General features: G+C 41.3%; 1 protein-coding gene across 6 annotated transcripts; it reads left to right on the top strand.

The window, feature by feature from the left end:
- Positions 1–2,040: 2,040 nt before the first annotated feature.
- On the top strand, positions 2,041–23,403 carry LOC138963854 (DNA-binding protein P3A2-like). 6 transcript variants are annotated; one of them, XR_011454938.1, is made up of 10 exons: positions 2,041–2,189; positions 5,393–5,605; positions 7,540–7,654; positions 8,856–8,994; positions 9,469–9,618; positions 11,030–11,188; positions 14,268–14,672; positions 16,515–16,707; positions 17,129–21,353; positions 21,635–23,403. XR_011454938.1 is itself a non-coding variant. In XM_070335716.1 (9 exons), exons 2-9 carry the CDS (start codon positions 5,410–5,412, stop codon positions 17,320–17,322), a joined length of 1,428 nt encoding a protein of 475 aa, XP_070191817.1. In that variant the 5' UTR covers positions 2,041–2,189; positions 5,393–5,409; the 3' UTR covers positions 17,323–23,403. The 6 variants fall into 6 exon arrangements, 5 of the variants coding, with proteins under 5 accessions (XP_070191817.1, XP_070191813.1, XP_070191814.1 ...); XM_070335716.1 differs by having other exon boundaries at positions 14,268–14,549; positions 17,129–23,403; XM_070335712.1 differs by having other exon boundaries at positions 17,129–23,403.
- Positions 23,404–24,048: the final 645 nt, after the last annotated feature.

Below are 24,048 nucleotides of genomic sequence, written 5' to 3'. Positions count from 1 at the left end.
TTGATAAATGTCTTTGATGACGTCATATCCGGCTTTTCGTGAAAGTTGAGGCGGCACTGTCACGCCCTCATTTTTCAACCAAATTGGTTGAAATTTTGGTCAAGTAATCTTCGACAAAGCCCGGACTTCGGTATTGCATTTCAGCGTGGTGGCTTAAAAATTAATTAATGACTTTGGTCATTAAAAATCGGAAAATTGTAAAAAAACCACATTTTTTTTATAAAACGATCCAAATTTACGTTTATCTTATTCTCCATCATTTGCTGATTCCAAAAACATATAAATATGTTATATTCCGATTAAAAACAAGCTCTGAAAATTAAATATATAAAAATTAGTATCAAAATTAAATTGTCCAACTCAGTTTAAAAACACTTTCATCTTATGCCTTGTCGGTTCCTGATTCCAAAAACATATAGATATGATATGTTTGGATTAAAAACACGCTCAGAAAGTTAAAACAAAGAGAGGTACAGAAAAGCGTGCTATCCTTCTTAGCGCAACTACTACCCCGCTCTTCTTGTCAATTTCACTGGCCTTTGCCATGAGCGGTGGACTGACGATGCTACGAGTATACGGTCTTGCTGAAAAATGGCATTGCGTTCAGTTTCATTCTGTGAGTTCGACAGCTACTTGACTAAATATTGTATTTTCGCCTTACGCGACTTGTTTTCTACTCTGTACATCTAAACAACAAATTGATTCTGTACATGCTAATTTATGTCAGTACCTGTATGTGTTTCTGTTTGTCTGTTCTATTACTGATGTCACAAACCTCGTATCTAATTTTTGCTGTTTAGAGACAATCGAGAAAAAAACAGTTTAAAAAATTCACCGCATCAAATATAACTTTAATTCATGGGTTAATAGTTTCTTTACTGGAACACTGAGTGCAATACTACAGTCTAAATTTGTGTTAATGTTAGTTGTTAATGATATTCGATACAACTGAGAAAATATTGAGGGATAGGAGCTTTTCATCCAAAATAGAATCTTCTTATCCAAAGGAATCATCCAGAATTAGAATATATAATAATAATAATAAGAACATTTATATAGCGCTAAATCAAAAACTTTCGTTAAAAAGGCTTGCTCTAAGCGCTTATATACGAGTTTTGTTTCCGTTTGTCACCTAATCAGCAGTGGCCATATTTCACTGTATTTCTGACTGAGAAGAAAAAGAAACAAGTCGCGTAAGGCGAAATTTTTTGGGCGCTCTCTTGAAACAAATGAAGACTATACGAGTTTTCTTCTCAAGAACTTTTTCTCACCACATGGGCAAAAGAAAGAGGGAGCTAATTACTGTCTGTGTTTAGTTCCAAAACCCCAAAAGTTGAGAAAAGAGGCTTGTGAATTACAGCGACGACATGCTCGCTGCCTACTTGTCTATCTGTCTGTTTTCACATTATACACATACATGCAAACACATGGAGGACTGGGTGGCCGAGTGGTAACGCACTTGCGCTCGGAAGCGAGACTGGTTGCGAGTTCGACCCTGGGTCAGGGCGTTAGAAATTTTCTCCCCCCTTTGCTAACCTAGGTAGTGGGTTCAAGTGCTAGTCTTTCGGATGAGACGAAAAACTAATACAGTACAAAAATAAATCCGGCCCTGCGCTTAGAACTGTACCCACGGAATACGCGCGATATAAGCCTCATGTTGATTGATTGATTGAAAAACCGAGGTCCCTTCGTGTACTACATTGGGGTGTGCACGTTAAAGATCCCACGATTGACAAAAGGGTTTTCCCTGGCAAAATTGTATAGGCATAGATACAAAATGTCCACCAAAATACCCGTGTGGCTTGGAATAATAGGCCGTGAAAAGTAGGATATGCGCCGAAATGGCTGCGATCTGCTGGTCGATGTGAATGCGTGATGTATTGTGTAAAAAATTCCATCTCACACGGCATAAATAGATCCCTGCGCCTTGAGTCCGAGTCTGGAGATACGCGCGCGATATAAGACTTCATATAATAATACACACACACTGTGCTCTTTTGAACTATTTCTTATGGCGCCTTTCCGTCGAACTACGACGATGACCTAGATTGCGCGTAAGAATCTGTCTGGTGTCCTCTTGAAATGATGACTGAATGAGGCAACGAAGTGAAACATTTTCTGGAAATTGTTTCACTCTGAAACGCTGTATTTCTCACTTCTTCTCATTCTCATTACTTTTACACAGAAAGGTAAATATTTTGACTGGAAAATAATTTCTGCGCAGTCGCAATGACGTCGTGGAATGTCGGTCACTGGCGCGCGAGCTCGTCTACCTAGCGATCAATGAGTTTACACGGGAAGTACGCCATTTTTGAGGAAACATATCACACTGTAAGATTTAAAACCTCAAGTTTTATTCATGGTTTTGGTCGTTTCAGTCATGAATATCAGTTTGGTAAATCTTTGAGTGTCAAAAGTGCGGAGAGCGGACGGTAGGTATCTCGTCCCAGGCTGTGAAATTTGGTGTGCATCGCGCAATCGCGTAGCGCAGTCGCACTCCATCATGTCGTTTTGCCTTGCGCAGTGGGCAAGAAGGAAATGTCTGATGCAGACGACAGATTTCCCAGAAAATTTAATGATCAGAGGATGTGGTACTGATTTGATCTCTGGGTGATCTGTATTTAACGGTATCGAAGCAGTCATATTTGGATACTTAACCGAAGTCCCACTGTCATAAAAAAACGACCTTGGGGGAGTAAATATGGCGGCGTTTCTGTTGAGGTAGGCAAAGCTGAGACTGAGAGGAAAAAAAACCATGGAATTCCTTCATCCTTGGCTTCAAATGCATAGCTAGAACACTTGGTTTACGATTTTCTTGTAGTTTTTCACCACGACGGTCGAGTTGTCGATGATTCTGTGTAAAGTAGCAGTGCTTTCATGTGTCTTGTTATTTACAGATTCTGTTTTCATAATTTCTTTCTTTTCCCTTATTTTTGAAATAATTTATTATTGTTATTATTTTGTATATTTCAGGTATTTGTCCTTTTGCAGTGAAACTGATCAAAACAATTATTGAATAAATAAGGCAATACGTTCTCTTAATTTTAGTGTAATTCTGTTTTTATTGCCACAAGTGCGCTTCAAAGTTCAATTTCAATCGGGTTTTCGGCCATGAATGACATACTTTAATTGTGACGCCGGTTTTGTGTAGGCAAGTATTAATTGTGGCTAAGCTCTCGCTATCCAAAGCCAAGACGGCAATGGTGCATATGACACGGTTTGTGTGTTAGCAATGCAAGAATTAAACACAATTGGTTGATACCAATTAGGTGGTCGTCTGCACTCAGTAAACTCTAAAAGTAAAACAGCCATAAATAGCCAATCTGATTGTCAACTGTGCAGCCGTCATTTTTTCTCACATAGTGAGCACCTCCAAGGCATGCTCGCGTTCCTTCCGACAAGATTCTCCGAGAAACGCTACTTCCTTGCTTAACTTGCCAAATCTCGCCTTTAACTTTATGAAACTGGGGGCTGGTATACATGTTTGCTATGAAATGCAGTTTAACCTGACAATAACGACCACCCAAGGGACCAACCGAAAGTGGTCGGTATAGACTAAGACAGGTGGTCGCTGTGGAAAGGCGAATTACATAGAAGAAAACCTCGTCTGGGATCCTGGGGGGTGGTCGCTTGGGAGAGGTTGTTGCAGGGCATGTTCAACTGTTCCAGCCATGATCATTGAACTATGCCTGTTGAATAATTCTGCTTAAGTTGTAGTTGTGGAACGATCCGTTATGAATCATAATAAAAAAAGCAGATGAAATGCTTTATTACTTTTTAAAAGCGAACCTTTTCCTTCCAGGATAAAGAGACATTTCTAAAACTGTACTTGTCTTGTAATACCACATTTAGAATATAAAGGTCAAAGTGTCCTGGCTACAAATGAAGTCAGTTAGAAGACTTCATTCAATGATTCGTGTCATCGTCAAAACTATGGGATGTTCAACTGACCTGGGGTCAGAACAATGCGTCAGATCAAAGCAGTATGCATTAGGGACCGAGGCTTGAGACTGTGAGAGCAATGTGATACATATATATTATATATAAAATCTGTGGTGGAAATGATCATATTCCATTGGAATCTACTTTTTTTTTAAGAAGTGCAACTGGAAGTGCCACAGTGATGTAACACTTATTCTTGATAACATTTTGTTAAATTCACAAACTAACATTTAAAATGATTGTTTTCAAACACCTATAAGAATCTGCTTGACAGATGAATTATTATTGAGTCATTGATAGTATAAGAATGATAATTGAAAATGAGTGAACGATATTCAGCATGCTGTAAGTGTTACTAAGTAAAACAATTTAAGTTTTAACATTAACAGATCTAAAAACACAATTTATAAAATCAGATGGAACACTTAAAAACCTGAGAGGGTTATGGAAGTTAGCTTCCAGTGCCCACTACTACTACTACTTCATTATTAGGATGAAAGTTGTTTGTTCATCCAGTGTTTGCATTTTAGGTCAATGTCTTTGTTCTGCTGCCAGGAGACTAGCTACAGGTAGCAATCACTTTCTGTGTCTATATTTAGAGCACTTCTATTCCATTGAACCTAAGATGAATCGTGTATCTCAGCTTGTGCAATATATATGAGACAGTGACAAAAGGTCAGGTGTCATGTCTACTGTCCCGAATGACACACGATTGCTGACATTTCACCATTGCCAAAAGAATAGACAAATAAGAAATAGGTAGAAAATGAATGTGAAAACTGACTTTGATTGTTGATCAGTATTTTCTATACCACTAACAAATAATCTACTTACACATAGCTGTTTGGCAAATGTATGTTGCATGGGACACACTGACATGAAAGTGGAAGATGTTTTTCCCTCTAGAGAAACTACATATCAAGTTACACTTTTTGTGCTCTTCCATTCCAGTTGGCAATCAATTGTTAACGCATGTTATTAGAAAAAATAGAACGAAAACAGATTAGATAGAATGAAAAATGTACTGGTGGTGTCATTTGGGACATACTGACATGAAAACGTCACCTTTTGTCATTGTCTCATATAGCTTCTCGTGTGTTACTAACACATGACTCCCCCCAAAAAATCACGCTGTTAGACTTAGAAGGAAGGTTAAACTTAAAGTGTCTGTATATTTTTTTTATCTTCACTTCCCTTTAGTCTATCTCTCTTTCACTCTTTCTCTCTCCCTGTCCTGAGTAGTCCCTCTCTGGGCTGGGGTTGGTTACACAAAAACTTGTTTGTTATGCTTATGCCACAATCCTCGTAAAATAAAATTTGATTTGATTTGTTCTATGTACGTGTCTGTCTCTGCGCGTGAGTCTGTTCTCACACTCACAGTAAGATAAGATTGGAGACCAAAGTATGTAGGTGCAACAACAAAGGTTTCAACGTTTTTCTGTGTGTGCAGGTTGGGAGTGAGGTGTGATGAACCAGGGTATGAACGGCGCAGTGCACCACGGGGGCAGCATGGCCAACATGGCGATGGCCGCCCAACACATGAACGCCAGCATGATGGACGATGACCTCAGCGAGCCCAGCTCCCCGGAGAGCGGCTTCGACACCACCGACCTTCTCAACTCTGCCTGCCAGGACGAGGTCACTGCTCAGCTGGTCGCGTCAGGTACGTCTACTGCTTTCTCAGCGTTGCCCAAAAAGAAGAATTTCGTCGCTGTCCTGGAAATTTGACGTAACTCGATTCTTGGCGATTTTGATATTTTTGTGCTTTAGACTAAATAAATCATTCTCCATGAGAAATATTCTCTGAATTATGATGGATAATACATGATTTAACATTCTTTTCTCTTTCTATTCATACCAGGTACAAATATAAACACTATTTCAAAATAAAAATAACCAGGTTTGGCCTTCTGCTGAAAACAGAAAAGCTGTCTAAACTGAGTTATGCCAAAATTCCATGACGATGTCGATTTGGAGTTGGTGCAAAGAACATCTAAAGCTAGTAGTTGAAGAGAAAATGAAACATCACCAGGGTTCAGATGCCAGCCTGGTAGAAAAAGACTGTGGGTCATTTGATCCCATCAATCAAATTCTAACGGATATGTAATGATGTATAGGCAAAGGTGCGAAATGCCAAGTAGGCATCCAGGGGCATGCCCCACTGAATCATGAATGGAATTTGTAAGGGTAATTTTCAATCTCAGATTGTAATTTTTGCATGCACTAATGACCGCCTAACAGACCTGTTTACCCATTTGATTTCGCCATATTTTGTACGCAAAGTTGCCACGGATACAACCAATACGTTTGGAGAGAAAAGAATACGACAATTGTAAAATAAATCAAGATTGATCGTGATCACTAAATGGAAGAAGAAGAAATGGAAAGTAGGTTGCCAAACCTGTTCTCGCGATAGCCCGGTGGATATAATCCAGCTTTGACGATTGGTCAGTGTAATCGCGTGAGATGAGATATGACGAGATTTTATCTGCCGCCATTGTTGTCGTCTGTTTTTGGAGACCTAGCTGTGGCATATGTGGACACGTTCTGTCGGTTAACACGTTAACCAGGTAAGGAATACCATTTTGCACTGGTACATACACCTCGGAAATCAAAATGTTATTGCTGCCCTTGAAGCAATAGCTCATGAACGTCTCTTGTGAGTTGCAAAATACGCTCAATATTTTGAAAATACGCTGAATCTCAGTGAAAAGTACGTCAAAGTGTGGGTAAACAGGTCTGTCCTAACATTCATCATGTATGGCCATTAGGGCAGCTGTGTCGAACTCGAAGAGGAACACAGTTACACACACCAGCTACCCCTGGTTTGCCACAGAGTCTACTTGCTGCTGATCCCTTATTCCGCCATTTGATCAATGGGCGCATGATTATACTACAAATGTCAGAATTGGATAACAAAAGACAGGTTGGTAATTCAACTAATTTTGCAAAAAGGTGTCCACTGTGTAAGTGAGGAGCTCTGGATTCACAGCATACTTTTCACAGAAAATTAATCCCAGCGAAATGCCTGCAGTCTGATGTTCATCAACTTCATGGTGTCTTACCTGTGGCTGTGCTGTGTTGTGTTTCACTAACACTGTTACAGATCATGTGGGGATTACCTGGAGTCGGATAGTTATGGTGTCTTACCTGTGGCTGTGCTGTGTTGTGTTTCACTAACACTGTTACAGGTCATGTGGGGATTACCTGGAGTCTGATAGTTATGGTGTCTTACCTGTGGCTGTGCTGTGTTGTGTTTCACTAACACTGTTACAGGTCATGTGGGGATTACCTGGAGTCGGATAGTTATGGTGTCTTACCTGTGGCTGTGCTGTGTTGTGTTTCACTAACACTGTTACAGGTCATGTGGGGATTACCTGGAGTCTGATAGTTATGGTGTCTTACCTGTGGCTGTGCTGTGTTGTGTTTCACTAACACTGTTACAGGTCATGTGGGGATTACCTGGAGTCTGATAGTTATGGTGTCTTACCTGTGGCTGTGCTGTGTTGTGTTTCACTAACACTGTTACAGGTCATGTGGGGATTACCTGGAGTCTGATAGTTATGGTGTCTTACCTGTGGCTGTGTTGTCTTGCAGGTCCTGTTGGTATTGCCGCTGCTGCCGCCATCGCAACGGGCAAGAGGAAGGGGCACCCACACCAGTTTGAAACCAACCCCTCACGCAGAAAGCGCCAGCAGACCAGGCTGCTCAGGTAATTCCACATTAGGCGATTTACTCTGACTTATATCTCCAGTCGAGTGAGTAAGCGATACGGACACAAACGCGTGCTGAAATCCTGTCCGTGTACATCATTTCGGCACGCTAACGGCTGAAGCCATGGTTTTTCGTTTCTATTTCAGGTCATTACTTTATTTTGAATAGATACAGGTCATTCGCCAGATGTCTGCTTCATTTTGCAAAGAACTGTGGAGCAACTCCTACCTTTTAAACACGCAAAGTTACAGAAACGTTATGAAAGCAATCCGATCATCGAACCAAAACCGAAAGTTGTGGTGACGTCATGTCATTTTGCGATGTACGTATGCAAAGCGTGTGTAACATTTTCGGTCTAGCTAACAATGGCGGCCGACGAACATGGGTTTTGAAATCTGGAACTGTTCTTGGTTTTCCCCGATCCGTGACCGAATGACGCGATATACAACCACGCGTTCGTTTGAATCAATAAATTCTTCTCAGAATCCCATCAGTGAAGTTTGAAGGTAAGTAGTGGAGTATGTGTCCTAAATTACTCAACTCTGTGGACAGTCCGTAGTGCAGTTGTCCCCAAGTTGAATGAGTGAGTCAAGTTTCATCGTGAAAACTGACGCTTTTGGCTACAATTTTACATCAGTTTCAACACACTGCCGCGGTTCTTATTTGTTTTGTTCCTTGCGTTTGGGACACTTTTCTTTGTTTTCAACCAAATCGTTGCTGGGTATCGTATGACTATGATTAGTAGCTGGTATCGACATCGATGTGCATGTTTTGGGACCGCATGCTTTCGTTCGACCTCAGTTTGTTTATTTCAAACCTTAACCCACGAGTAGTTACGGGGCTTGATTAAACAAGCAAGAAAACTGTGTGGGTAATTAATTGAATTAGAAAACAGGTTACCATAATCGTTTAAGGAAAGAATAACATTACTTTGTGGGCGGAATCAATCAAAATGCCAATGTCATTCCGGATCATTGACGGACCCGGACATAACAAAACCATCCTCCATAATACGACCCCTCCATAATACGACCGAATTTCGGTTACATTTTCAAAGTCGTTATAGAGAGGTACCACTGTAGTACTAAGCGTCTAATAGATTCTCTCATGGTTTAAACCTCTGTGGGGGTTGTGATTTCAAAGGTGAAGAGTATGATAGACGAGTACACAACTTAACACTGTGGGGGTTGTGTTTTCAGGAAGCTGAAGAGTACGATAGACGAGTACACGACGCGTGTTGGACAGCAGGCGGTGGTGTTATGTTGCACACCGGGCAGGCCCAACAACCAGTCCAGCTCCACCTTCAAAGTGTTCGGATCACAGCCTCTGGAAAGTGTGGTACGTTATGGAGAGTCATAGCCAGTTAATGTAGTAGTAAACCCACCCTCTCCCTTTCTAAGACCATCAAGTTTTAGAAAGTGAACGTCTGTGGCTTTTGATTGGCCCGAAATGGCGTGGTGGCTTTTGATTGGCCCGAAATGGCGTGGTGGCTTTTGATTGGCCCGAAATGGTGTGGTGGCTTTTGATTGGCCTGAACCGTGTCACCTGGAAGTCGGAGAAGATTAAATTTCCTTGATAATTTACCTGTTTTCATATATTCCCTCCTTTTTTAAGACTTGATTTTCTCAGATATGTTCGGTCTTCAAAGGGAGTTCCACTGTATCACATGTAACAATACGTCTGTGGAAATTAAAAACAAAATTCAATCAAAAAATAGAAAGAAAGAAGCGACCTACCGACCCTGATTTGTTTTGGCCTTGTCATCAGAAACAAATACTTATTTTGGTTCTAACGGTGAGAAATGTTTTTCAGATCCGAAGCTGTCGTCAGGGAATCATGCAGGAGTTGGAATCATCCCTGTCGGAACAAGCCCCGCAGAATCACGGTGATGGGGCACACCTTCACGAGTTGCCTCCCCTCGTCATCGACGGCATTCCCACACCCATTGACAAGATGACTCAGGTTTGTTTGAGGGCATTAGATTTTGACTGGCATGATAGGCAGTTTGGAAGTTTAAAACTTGATTAATTTGTTTGTTTGTTGATACAACAAATTCTGCCTGAAATTGAAATTGCTATTACAAACTTAAAAATGTTTTCTTTGTAGTCTTTTATTACATTCTGCATTCATAAATATATAGATATAATATTGCTTTTGAATTGAAAATGTACTCAAAATTAAGGGTACTACTTGTCTCCGAAAACCTCTGAAAACCCCATCTAGACTAACTAAATCTATCTTCAAAGTGAAGTATTGGACATGCCTGTGAAAAGTAAGCCTGATTCACGCTACATGCACCCTTATATTTGTGTTGAGAGCCGGATTTTCGACGAAATCAATGCAACAATTTCAATGCAAGGGAGGTAACTCTTGTTACTCGAAAGCACAAGTATTGATGAACGTCATGTGATTAGTGCTTCCGCTCCTTTGTAAACCCTCGCACAAACACGAAAATAAAGCCATGAACGGTGAAAGTTGCAAATATAAGTCATGATTGCGAACAATTATGCAACAAATCACGATCTAAGGACGAATGTTCTTAATTTCTGATGAGGTTTTCGGGGGTTTTCGGAGACAAGTAGTACCGAAAATTAAAGGTAGAGATTTGATGCAAGTTAGGTTTACTGTCCCAGTGTGTGCTGTTTTGATCTGTGATTACGTTCGGCGAGGGATTTACTTCCCAGAGTCAACTTTGTGTAGACTCCTCGCCGTACAAACACCCCCGTATGCACGCACAAAGAACCCAAGTTAACAGCGAAAGTCTCAGGGCTTGGAAACATGATAACAGGCATGGAAGAAAAGCAAGAAAAAACTGAGCGCCATATTGTGTGGCAGCTTGCTTTCCCCAATAAGAAAGCATCCCACATGTTCATGAGGGTAACGTCACAGGACTATATCAAATCTTATCCTTATCCTTATATGGACTGCATTAAAGACTGTATGACTGTCTTCTTCTGCGTTCGTGGGCTGAAACTCCCCCGTACACGTGTTTTTGCACGAGTGGATTTTTACGTGTATGACCGTTTTTACCCCGCCATTTAGGCAGCCATACGCCGCTTTCGGAGGAAGCATGCTGTGTATTTTTGTGTTTCTATAACCCACCGGATTCTGACATGGATTACAGGATCTTTTCCATGCGCACTTGGTCTTGTGCTTGCGTGTGCACACGAAGGGGGATAAGCCAATAAGCAGGTCTGCACATAAGTTGATCCGGGAGATCGGAAAAATCTCCACACTTAACCCACCAGGCGGCCGCGGCCATGATTCGAACTCACGACCTTCCGATTAAGAGACCGACGTCTTACCACCCCGCCACATCGCCCGTCTGTATGAGTGTCAAAGTTGGTGTTGAAGAGTGTTATGTGGTGTGCAGGCTCAGTTGCGGAACTTTATCCCCGAGATGCTGAAATACTCCACCAGTCGCAGCAAGCCTGGCTGGGGCAAGGCGGAATGTCGCCCCATCTGGTGGCCCAGTGACCTCCCCTGGGCCAACGTTCGTAGCGACGCTCGCACTGAGGAGGACAAGAAGAGGGTAAGATTGCTGAAAACATGTATATTTGTTGGATTTCGTTCTAAGAAACTTGAAGCGTTGTGTTGAGCTTGCAATAGACCATTTTTGGAAATAACTCGTCAAGTTTTGTGTGTGTTGTGAAAGAGTGAATACCCTTGCTTTCCTCTGACAAATAACTCCACACGTGCTCCTGTCCACGTGTTTCAAACACACTTCTTGCTAGTGATTGGCCCCTCTAATGTTTGTTCCAGTAAAAAGCAAGGGCATTCACTCTTTTACAAACCCAAGTTATTTTCGGAATTCGTCTGTTCTGATGCAATGCCTCCCTCCTCCTCCTCCCCCCCCCCCCCCCCCCCCCCCCCCCCCCCTCCCCCTCTCAAAAAAAGACAAGTCGCGTAAGGCGAAAATACAACATTTAGTCAAGTAGCTGTGGAACTCACAGAATGAAAGTGAACGCAATGTAATTTTTCAGCAAGACCGTATACTCGTAGCATCGTCAGTCCACCGCTCATGGCAAAGGCAGTGAAATTGACAAGAAGAGCGGGGTAGTAGTTGCGCTAAGAAGGATAACACGCTTTTCTGTACCTCTCTTTGTTTTAACTTTCCGAGCGTGTTTTTAATCCCATGGGTGAAAGTAGCCCGTCAATTGACTGAAATCCGTCAATCTGAAAATAAGTCTGACGGAAATTCCGTCAATCCGCAATTTTTATTAAAAAAAAAAAAAAAAAAAATTTTTTTTTTTTTAAGCGGAACGCGTTTTCGAACTGCTATGCGGTAAACCCCGTAGGTGAGATTTCTTCGCTTTCGGATTCGCTCTGCATCACGATAAAAAAAAGTTCTCGCGTTTTGGCAGGCATTATGAAGTGGTGACACGATTTCTGCGACAAAGATACCGGTTTTGACGGAAAACGCATGGACGGATCTTATTGATGCTGGTCTAGCCAACAAAGGCGATGGGACTGGTTGGAGTTCATGAAACTAAAACTGTGTGTGATAAGTTTGGTGCTTGAAACTCAAGTGCTTTTCCTTGAGAACTTTGCACTATAAGAGATGCTACTGCTTAGTTGCTACTTTGTGCAGTGCTACATCATGCTGTTTGCATGTGTGACATTCTGTTTCATCATTTATTTCAATGCCTGTCTGGCAATGTGTGCTTCTTATAATTAAATATTTCGAACTTTTATTTCAGTTGTTCAGTTGTTCACTTTCTATTTCATGTACTTTGGCTGTTGTCAATGTTAATTGTTATCAATTGTGTCGTTGTGTTGGAAGATGCAAGTGTGAAAGGATACAAAAGAAAAATGATTACTTCTGTGAATTGTTTTGATTTTGTTTACCCTTTTTACCATATCATTAGAATCTATTTTATGACATGCATGATAGTGTATTTTTTTGCCAGGAAAGGCCACAAAATCACAATGAATAATGCAAAAATTCGTTTTCGGCCGGGGGGCGTTGCCCCCCTGGACCCCCTAACGGGGCCCTGCCCCGTACCCCGCCAGGGCCTGGGCGGCCCCTGGACCCCTGCCTCAAAAAATTTTCAGTCAATTTGATTTTCCTAGCTTTCACCCATGTAATCCAAACATATCATATATATATGTTTTTGGAATCAGGAACCGACAAGGAATAAGATGAAAGTGTTTTTAAATTGATTTGGACAATTTAATTTTGATAATAATTTTTATATATTTAATTTTCAGAGCTTGTTTTTAATCCGAATATAACATATTTATATGTTTTTGGAATCAGCAAATGATGGAGAATAAGATAAACGTAAATTTGGATCGTTTTATAAATTTTTATTTTTTTTTACAATTTTCAGATTTTTAATGACCAAAGTCATTAATTAATTTTTAAGCCACCAAGCTGAAATGCAATACCGAACCCCGGGCTTCGTCGAAGATTACTTGACCAAAATTTCAACCAATTTGGTTGAAAAATGAGGGCGTGACAGTGCCGCCTCAACTTTCACGAAAAGCCGGATATGACGTCATCAAAGACATTTATCAAAAAAATGAAAAAAACGTTCGGGGATTTCATACCCAGGAACTCTCATGTCAAATTTCATAAAGATCGGTCCAGTAGTTTAGTCTGAATCGCTCTACACACACACACAGACAGACAGACACACACACACACACACACACACACACACACACACACACACACATACACCACGACCCTCGTCTCGATTCCCCCCTCTACGTTAAAATATTTAGTCAAAACTTGACTAAATATAAAAAAATAGAAGAACCCCTGAGAAAATCGGGTCTTGAAAGAGACCAAGTCTTGATGTGGTGTTATATTTACACACACTATGCACAGACAGTCAGAGACAGAAAGCAGGGTCTGAGACGAGACCAAGTCTTGATGTGGTGTTATATTTACACACACTATGCACAGACAGTCAGAGACAGAAAGCAGGGTCTGAGACGAGATGTCTGTAAGGGGGTGGGTGGAGGTTGACTGAGTCTAGAATACTCGTCTCTTACACTGGGGTCTGGAATGATGCAGTCATGTCAATTGACTGATAAATCGTGTCCTTTGCAACCCGTTGTTGACACTGACAGACCAAATTGGTAAACTACCAAAAGATAGAGAACGTTTGGTTAAATGTCACACTCACAGTGTTGACTCGAGGACTGTGTTAGTCATTCATATTGAGTAGTTTACTATCCCCCCATCCCTATGGTTGGCGCTTTCTATCATAACTAACATTAGGACCTAGGTTAATTGAATGACCTAGCACCCAAATACACGCGCCAGGTATGATAAAGGCCAATTAGATGCCAGGTTCTAGCACCTAGGAGCTAAATATATGCACCAGGTATAATAATGACCAATCACATGCCAGGGTTTAGCACCTAGGAGCTAAAAAGACCAATCAGATGCCAGTGTTTGGGTGCTTGGAGTTGTTTTTTATAATGTTAGTTTTAGAGGTCTGATAAGGTGCCGTCATTCCGTACTTTCTTACCGTCCTGGCTAATGCAGTTTATCTGCCAAAATATTGATCAAAACAAGTACCTTACCTGGTTACTGGCGTGTCTTCTTTTTATCTAAGTCAAAAAGGTATTTTAAACCACCTGTGTGGCCTGTGCAGGTGTCGTGGACGGAAGCGCTGCGCACCATCGTGAAGAACTGCTACAAGCACCACGGGCGTGAAGACCTCCTCCACGTGTTCAGCGACGAGGCCAGCCACACCACCGCCCCCCACCAGGGGGCGCACTTCCCTGGCACCGTCGTCCAGACCATCAACAACCCTGACGGCACCGTCTCCATCATTCACATCGACACCGGCCCCCACAGCGGCAACTCCAACATCGTGACACTGCCTGACGGCACGCAGGCCACCGTGGTTCACGCTGTCACCTCCCAGCAGCAGGTGGGTGCGGTCGGGGGATGGGGGAGGAGGGAGTTTGGGGGAAGTCCTCATAGCACCAACTCTAACATCGTCACTCTGCCTGACGGCTCTCAGGCCACCATCGTTCACACTTCTCAGCAACAGGTACGTTTTCTGGATTGCCGGGGGGGGGGGGGGGGGGGGGGGGGGGGGGGGTGTGAGTGTGTATATCATTATATGGGTGTTTCTGTTAGTGATTGCTTAGAAAGTCTTGGGTGTTTTTAGTGCAGTTCTGAACTGTTAGTAAATGAAATGCATTTTGTGTTCTAAACCGTCTGACACTGCAAGGCAGTTTTCTTTGTTTTCATAAGGACATTAAAGTCTTTAACTTTAAGTCTAGTTTTCTTACTATATGGACAAATCCAAAAACACAGAGACTACCAACGTTCCTAAATTCAGAATAAAAAAACCAAGAAAGGTAGGTTGTTGGAACGTTTGTTATTGACAAAACAATACATTCACAAGTATATCGACCCAACGGTCTTTTATTCGCTTGCGGCTTCGTGGCAGGCGGAAGGGAAAATCAGCCAGATAAGTTTTCGTTATTGTTTGTCTGTGCACTTAAAAGACCGTTGGGTCGATATATTTGTGAATGTATTGTTTTGTCAATAACAAACGTTCCAACAACCTACCTTTCTTGTTTTTTGATTATTACTATATGGACATTTGGACCTATAATATGTAGTCCATCCCGGTCCATCATGGCAATATGAGGCTGAAAACCGCACTGAAACTTTGATTTTGCTTACTGCCAACACCAAAAGACATTCTCGTACAGTGGGAAACCCCCCCCCCCCCCCCCCTTTATAACCTTCAAACTGTGATAAGATCAAGTCTTGAAAAAAGGGAGTCTTAAAATGGGGTACATTTAGTGATTTACAGAGAGGTTTTAACAGTGAGGAAGTCTGAAATCAGGGAGGGTGATGTCTCCACTGCAATACATATACAGTGGTCGCCGGTTAATATGACCACTTTGGGACCGGGATAAAATGGTCATAATAAGCGGCTGGTCATATTAACCGATGTTTGAGAAAACGACTTAAAAAAAAATCGCAAAACGAAACATTCTTTTTGTAATTAATAATTGAAAGAAAATGTAACTTGTTGGCAACAAACACAAAATTAAATATGTGTACTGTACATTGTAGCCATTATAGATGACGTCCGTTGAAAAGAAATTGAAATGGAATGAAAAGTAAATGGAAGAAACGGCATATACACGTCCAAATGTTCACTTAGGGGCCTGGAAAAAATCACGGATGTTGGTCTGTGTGTTGGTGCTAGACCAGAGGAGATCCTTCAGTTCATTGTCAAAGGCTCCAAACTTCTCCATGTTGTAGCCGCGACTTTGAAGTCCAGACCTCAGTTTCTCGCACGCCTTTTTGCCTTTTTAAAAAAATCGTATGTATTCCCCCCCCCCCCGAGTGATTTCAAACTGAAAAAGATGTGAACTTGTTGCCATTTTCTCGAAACAATGTGGCCATATTAAGCGGCGTTGTGGCCATATTAAGCGGCGTTGTGGTCATATTAAGCGGCTTTTTCTAATACATAACAAAGAAGGACAATTCCGGACCGGGTAAAATTGGTCATAATACGCGGCTGGTCATATTAACCGCGGTCATATTAACCAGCGACCACTGTATTTGCAGCTGGCAGCAAAGTGTCCGCCTTTACCCACCCCGTCCTCCTTCTTGTTATCTTTTGTGTGTGTGTACAAAGCCAGGGCTTCCCCCCTCCTTGGTTGAGCCAGAAGTCGACTTTGCAAAGTCTTATTAAAGAAAACTTCGTGCTAAAGCTTCGTGCTGTCAGCTACCTGAAGTATACTTCACGTAGTCGACTTCGCCCATTGAAGGACGGGCTTACTGCCTAGATTTGCAGTACGGGCATAAAACTTTCACTTTCTTCTCTCTTCATGTGTATTTGACGTGATCATTGTGGTGGTTGCAGCATGAAGCCACTCAGGCGGTGCAGACCTTAGCGGAGGTGGCCGCCAGCCAGCAGGACGGCACAATGACCATGACCCCTGTCTCTGTGGAGATGGCGGAAGGGTCGACGACCGTGACGGCGCTAACGGGGGCACACATCGGTCAGAACGGTCAAATCATTCTGACGGGCGACGGCTCATTGGGCGGCTTGTCAGGTAAGTGGAGTTACCTTTTATGTCCTGAGATGCTGTCATGGGTATTTGGTATGTGATGAACTTTGGCTGTGTATGGTTGGGTCAGTGGAGTTCAGTATAGCCGCGCTTAAACACAAGGGGTCAGTTGATTGGTATAGAGGAGGTGACTCTGTCAGTGTCATCCAAATGGAAAGATCATGGGTACATTTGCTTTTAATTCACCCGGCTACTTAGGCAGCCATACTCCATCTTCGGGGAAGAGTCACCAGACACTGGATGAAAGTTTCAATGCCCTCACTGTAAGGGGCATGAAGTACATGATGACCCTTGGTTGTAGCTGGTTAGGTCAGTGGAGAAAGGTGTTTGTGTGTGTGTATGTGTAATCTTTAAAAAAAAAATTATTGTTCTGCACTGTTCACAAGATGAAATAACTGTGTTTCAGGCATGATCACCATCCCAGCGTCAGTGTACCAGTCAGTGTCTATGGGTCACTCAGTGTCCATCCAGGACCACAACTCGGGCAACAACACCATCCAGGTTGCTGTGGCGCCGCAGTTCCTCAAGACCGAGGTGCCCGACGCTACACAGGCTGTGGAGGTCACGTCCATGGATGCTCACGATGTCGGACAGACTTAAGGCCCTGCGTTGCGGTGGAGATGTGCGATATTCTCTGTGGTTACACTGGAAGGTGTTTGAAACATTGACAGAAATGGACTGTAAGACTGGAATGAAATTTTGGAGGTGTCTGCTTGTATTTGTGCTCATGGTTGAATATTTTATTGTGAGAGAATGGTTCGTTCTTGTTGTTGCCATGGGGGCATGGGCTTGTCTCTGTGGTCACAGCTGAATTGTTTTCACAGAAATGGACTGTCTGTGACTTCCATAGATACATACACAGTCGGACAGACTCAAGAAAAATGTTGTTGGGTTATGGAGATGTAGGCCTGTTTCCATGGTGACAGCTTAACATTTGTGTGAATCTTTAACAGAAACGGTAACGTTGTGTATGGCAATGGCATAGCTTCAGGTGAACCGTTACCGACTCAAAGAGGCTGAAGAAAAAGTAAAATGACAATATTTGGAGGTTGTACAGAAATGAAGTGACTATGGTTGGTGGAGCTTTGGGCAAGTCGTTACCGACCTAAAGACGATGATGAAGAAGAAAATTGAGGATATTTTGTACGTTGTACTGTTACGTCCTCTGTGTGATGCTGTCTTCGTGACTCGGATAAATATATTTATGTCAAAATACCTCATGTGAATGTGGCTGAATGAGTGGTCTGAAAGAGAAACACTGCCCAGCCGTTCAAATAATGGTTTGATAGTGTGGAAACTCTTGCTGGCTCATACTTTGTCAATTATCATAGCTATATTAACAGACTGCTTACAAAGTCTCTGCTGGTAAGCCTAGGTCAAGGTGCGGTTGTGTGTCCTTATCACCTAAACTTGCACCATCAGATTGGATAGATAAGTGGTCTGGTAGCACTAGCACTGGTCATACAACTAGTACTAGTAGTACAAGGAACAATACAAGGAAACAAATCAACAATAACAAAAAGAAAAGTAGACATTATTTTGGCTATCTGAATCTAAAGCCATTTTTTTCTGACTAAAAGTTCTCAGCTTTTGTCCTTTGAAAACTAGTTTATTTTTTATTTTTTTTATCTGCATTTGTTCATGTGAAGTCTTCTGGAGTCTTAACTTAAACAAACTATAACAAAGATTGTCAGTAAGTACTGGTGTCACATGACTGATGTGAACCAGTTGATTGGCTAATGGCGATCCGCTTAAATCTGTTAGCGCACTCTTGGAGTGCAAGAGCGTATTCTTACGCCCTTTGCCAAAGCGAGACTGTACTCTCATCCTCAGAATTAATGACATGTAGCTTATATTCTTCACTTTACCCAAAAATAACCATACATTTCCTGCGGCTCAAAGCAGAACTTTTTTTCCCTGACAGATCGCAGGCGCCTGTGCCACAGTTAAGCCCACTGATCTAAAAATAGAAGCGGCTGTATCTCTTCCACAAATGGTCTCTTCTCGTTTTGACTTGCAAAGATTCTTCTCATATGCCGTGTTAGTGGCATGTAGCTTATTTAACCATATTACCAAATGATGAGTTAGTGTAAAATTCCCAGCGGCAAACAGAAAACACAAGTGTTATTCCGATAACGTATCAGCTAGACCAGCATTTGCCATTTGGAAGTCGACTCTGTTATAGTAGACTACATTGAAATACGACTGCATCAGTTCAGTAAATGAATGGTTTCCGAATTATTATTTCAAGGCAACAACAATCGGAATCGAAAATGTGTAGGGTTAAGAACGTTCTTACCATGTATAAAACTTATTACCAGCCTGCCTCATGCGTGCAGACGAGCAATTGTTGTTTTTTGAAATGAGACTGCAGTGCAGTGCTGTGGTTCGATTGCCCTAGCCGCCTTGCAGACGACATAAACCCCGCAGCAAATTAACATGTTGGGCAAATGTGAACAAACAAACGATGGGGACATATACGTGTAGGGTTCACAGCATTCTTACGGTTCATATATATAGTACCAGTCTCCCCGATGAGTGAAGATACAACACGAGAAAATGTGCTAACTGTGGCCTTGGAGTCAATGTATTCAAGGAGCAACACTCAGCACAGTCAATCTGTCGAAGCTCGATGAAGGTTTCGAATCGCAAATAACTAAGAGCACAGTCCTTTCTCCGTGTTTAAATGAGGTCTCTATGAAAGATCATCACTTTTTAGCTTAATGCTACACTGGAATTTACCAACAGAAATTAAAACAAGAGTTTGCGTGTGACGAAAGCACGACACACTTGAGACAGCCCACACAAAAGTAGATCTGACACAAACCTGACCACACAGTTACGCCTATCCAAATGCGCGTTGCAAAATGTGCGTTTTGAATCTTCTTTTTTCTCTGGCGGTACTGACAATATCGTTATTGAAACAATCCCAATGCACTAAGGGATTTATAGAGCAAATCGAGAAAATAATTATTGAACTCGGCGCTATGCGCTTCGTTCAATAATGAATTTTTTCGATTTGCTCTATAAATCCCTTAGTGCACTGGGATGTCTCAATAACTTAAACAATCTTAAACAAATGAGGCTGAGCGCTGTTCAGAGATCTGATAAGTGATAAGCAAAGGGAAGTAAGCACTGTGTGTAATAGAGTAAATGAGACTTGTTTGGAACCATTCTCCTGGCACCTGAGAGAATAACAAGCATTGAAATGAACAAGCGACTTTCATCCTCAACTGAAATAAACTAAAATAAACTTTAATATTGTCGTCAAGGCAACTGAGCAGCAAGAGTTTGAGTGAATGGATAGGGAGGAGGGCGGATGTGATTCAAATGTATAATGTATTTTGCTTTGGTGAAAATGAATTCTGATCGAGTGATTCCAGTAAATGTGAACTTTTCGGGTGTAAACGCAGATGACCTTTGGTGTTGTTTAAGGGATGTTATTCAACAAAACTCACTGTTTTTACACAAAGGATGGCTTCAGTGCCGTTACTGGACAGAAATACATGTCACTTTGTAGATGAGGTTTTTTTTTATTGACAGAATCAACTCAATGCAGGAATATTTCATCTGATGAACAAAGGGAAGTAAGCTCTCTAAATGCATACAACATGCATAGGTGCAACTCTGCCCGCTACACGCCGGCAGCCGGTTTTTGGTTTCATCGGCTGCCGATGTTTTTGTTCCAGGAGAGGGTTTTTTTGGCATTTTAAATACTAAAAAAGCTGGACCCCAACTTTTGCCGGTTTTTGGAATTTTCCAGGTTGCACCCATGAACATGTGAAATAGAGTAAATCGCTTGGTTAGTTATTCGGAACCAGTCTCCTGGCACCAGAGAGAATAACAAGCATTGAAATGAACAAGCGACGTTCATCTCTCAGAGTCAGCTCAGAAATACATGGATTATGAATTTATTTTTACTAAGTACATCTTACAGCAAAATAAATATTAATTGCACTTGCTGTTGCTATTTTGGTAAGAGTATCAATGAATCAGCATTACCGAGAATGGCCAAGTTCTGCATTGTTCTTTTTCAAAGTCAGATGGGAAGAAAACACATGTGTACTCTGTATTCTCAGCTTCAAAGTTCATTGTACTTTAGAATCAAGTCATCCTTTGTGCTTAAAATAGTCGGTTCTGTAATTTGGAGAGCAAAAGGTTCAGAGAGAAAGTTGATGGTGTGAAATTTACATTCTTCGTTTACCAGGAGGGCAGGTGGTGTCTGATAAGACAACACCACTTCATCAAACAATTCCATTTGATGTAACTGTATTGACACACTTCATGTGCCTGTGAATCTCAATTCTATCAAGAAAGCAGCTTGGGACGAACGTTTTGTGTTGTTGTTTTTGTCGTTCTTGTGTTGTGTGATGGTTTCAGTTATTTCACTGACCCTAACTGGAGAGCTTTAATTATTAATTAGTAAATTATTTTCCTTTTGCTCCTCATTTGACCAAAGAGTGCACGTACAGTGGCACCCCTCTGTGAAGACATCCAACAGTCAGTTCATCGAGCTTAAATTAAAAGCTAATGAAAGGGAGGGCATCTTAAAATGGAGGTAAATTTAGAGACATGTTGATGAAGATATCCAAACAAGTGGGGACTTTAACATGGGGTAGGTTTTAACACATGTCCAAACCTCCCCCCGTGTACACTACATTGGGTGTGCACGTTAAAGATCCCACGATTGACAAAAGGGTCTTTCCTGACAAAATTGCTTAGGCACAGTTAATAATTGTCTACCTATACCCGTGTGACTTGGAATAATAGGCCGTGAAAGGTAAATATGCGCCGAAATGGCTGCAATCTACTGGCCGTATAAAATTTCATCTCACACGGCATCACTGCAGAGCGCCTAGAACTGTACCCACGGAATATGCGCGATATAAGACTCATTGATTGATTAACACAGGGTCTTAAAAGGGGGTTCTTTTCTATCAAATTATCTGTGTTTTTTCTTTAAAATCGGTGATCTGTTAGGCGTGGCTTCTAGTTGAGGACTTTCTCTTCTGTTTTTGCTCTTGATTGTTCACCTATTGATGATGGTGCCAGACGTTTTATGCTTGATCTCAAATTAATTAGCAGATATTACCTGTGCTTTTTGTGAGCTTTTTGAGTCACTTGAGAAAAAGTGACTCTATGTAATCGGTCAGTGTTAGTCTGTCCGGCCGGCCGTCCGGCCGGCCGGCCGTCCGTAGACACCACCTTAACGTTGGACTTTTCTCGGAAACTATCAAAGCGATCCGGCTCATATTTTGTTTAGTCGTGACCTCCAATGACCTCTACACTTTAACGATGGTTTCGTTGACCTTTGACCTTTTTCAAGGTCACAGGTCAGCGTCAAAGGAAAAATTAGACATTTTATATCTTTGACAAAGTTCATCGGATGTGATTGAAACTTTGTAGGATTATTCTTTACATCAAAGTATTTACATCTGTAGCCTTTTACGAACGTTATCAGAAAAACAAGGGAGATAACTAGCCTTTTCTGTTCGGCAACACACAACTTAACGTTGGGCTTTTCTCGGAAACTATAAAAGTGACCGGGCTCAAATTTTATGTGAACGTGACTCCCAGTGACCTCTACACTTTGACGTCTGCTTTGGTGACCTTTGACCTTTTTCAAGGTCACAGGTATGTCTTGAAGGAAAAAAATTGAAATATCATATCTCTGAAACTATTCATCGGATTTGATTCAAACTTTATAGGATTATTCTTTACATCAAATTATTTACATCTGTATTGTGTTGTGAATAGCAATTTCTTCCTGTCCATCTGATGCCTCATATAATATTCAGAACTGCGAAAGTGACTCGATCGAGCGTTTGCTCTTCTTGTTGTTGAATGGTATTGTTTATGTTGGTATGCTTCAGTCCTTCTTTGAGTATACAATTACAAGACTGACCTTATCCACATTTTATTTTCTGCACATATTTTCTTTGGTCTCTGTTTATTGTTTTGTTGTGTTTGTTTTAAAACTGTCAGCGTTTGTTTGTTCTGTGTTGTGAGTTGAAGTTGAACTTTTGTTTCAGTCAGTTTGTTGGGCTCTCAAGATCGTTGTTGACATGGTTACAGCCAAAAAAAACCTCACTTCTAGAAATGAAATCCTTTTTTTCAATACACAGTTGACATATTTTGAAATTTGCGAATGAGTATGTTTATGAACGTAGAAATGAGAACTAAATGTCAGACTTAGTGTGTAACTGTAATAGCTTAATGATAATATTGAGTAAAATATATATTTGAAGACCCTTTGTCTTTGTCCAGAAGCATGTAAATGATGAGAAATTAATTGCTTCGTATAAAGTTCTGTGTCAGAAAGTGGAAGCATTGCAGAAACATCCATTTTGAAACCTATTGTTGAAAGGTGGGGGAAAGATATTAGGTTGTGCACTTCTTATCATTGGCTTACGGTTCTGTCGGTTCTGTCACTTTGTGTGATTTATGAGGTCAACTTTTTGTGTATGTTGTTAGATATGATTATTTAAGTGTATGTGCCCTAACTTTGAATGTTCAGCTTACGTTTTTTCTTCAGGTGGAGGTTGGACTGGAGCAATTTGTGTTGGCCTCATGGCAGTGAAAATGTGCAATTATTTCATGTCCCTGTTCAAAGTGTTGTACATAATCGTCAGAGTTGTACGTTTAATGAAATTTGAATAAAAACAAGTTGGTTTTTACAAATGTGTGCAAAGCAGTTCAAACTTTGTTTGAGTGGAGTTGATCAGAACAGCTTTTTAAAGAGGATTTTAGCACTGAAACCTTGATTTTGTCAGGTAAATTTTTTCTGGGCGGTACACGATAGGGTCGACTACAGTTATGGTGTAAAAAAAAAAGGTGCAAGTTAAGTTTCATCCTATTTTTCTCGTCAGAACCCCCATGATTTTCCCAACTACCCAACTGAATCCAAGTTTACTTGTGTAGTTCTTGTGATTAGCAAAAATTAGTTTGTGCCATTTCCATAGGCTATAAACAGATTTAGGATTCAGTTTCTTTCCATAGATATGAACTCGGCATTGAGCCATAGAGTTGAGTGTGTGTGTGTATTTTGATCAAAGTTTGCCCACGTTGTGATATCGGCATACAAGGTGCATGCATTCATTCTGAATTCCACGTACAGAGTGCTTGGTGTGAATTCCACGTACAGAGTGCTTGGTGTGCACTTTCACGCCACATTTCTTCACGGGGCTTGCAGCATAAACTTTGCCCTTCAGTAAGATCACACACACACACAGACACAGATAAAAACATCAAAACTTAGTTTAAAATTCACAAAGGCAAAATAATGATTAAAACACACAAACAAATGCACGCACAGATTTAAAACAC

This window comes from Littorina saxatilis, linkage group LG4 (genome assembly GCF_037325665.1).
Source record: "Littorina saxatilis isolate snail1 linkage group LG4, US_GU_Lsax_2.0, whole genome shotgun sequence".
Lineage (NCBI taxonomy): Eukaryota > Metazoa > Mollusca > Gastropoda > Littorinimorpha > Littorinidae > Littorina > Littorina saxatilis.
Note: the sequence above shows the minus strand (reverse complement) of the source record. Positions and strands in the feature narration are given on the sequence as shown.

Coding starts and splice junctions, on each gene's coding strand:
- LOC138963854 (XM_070335712.1), top strand. CDS start 5,410: ATGAACCAGGGTATGAACGGCGCAGTGCACCACGGGGGCAGCATGGCC. Junction 5,606..7,539: donor TGCTCAGCTGGTCGCGTCAG/GTACGTCTACTG, acceptor GTTGTCTTGCAG/GTCCTGTTGGTATTGCCGCT. Junction 7,655..8,855: donor CAGCAGACCAGGCTGCTCAG/GTAATTCCACAT, acceptor TTGTGTTTTCAG/GAAGCTGAAGAGTACGATAG.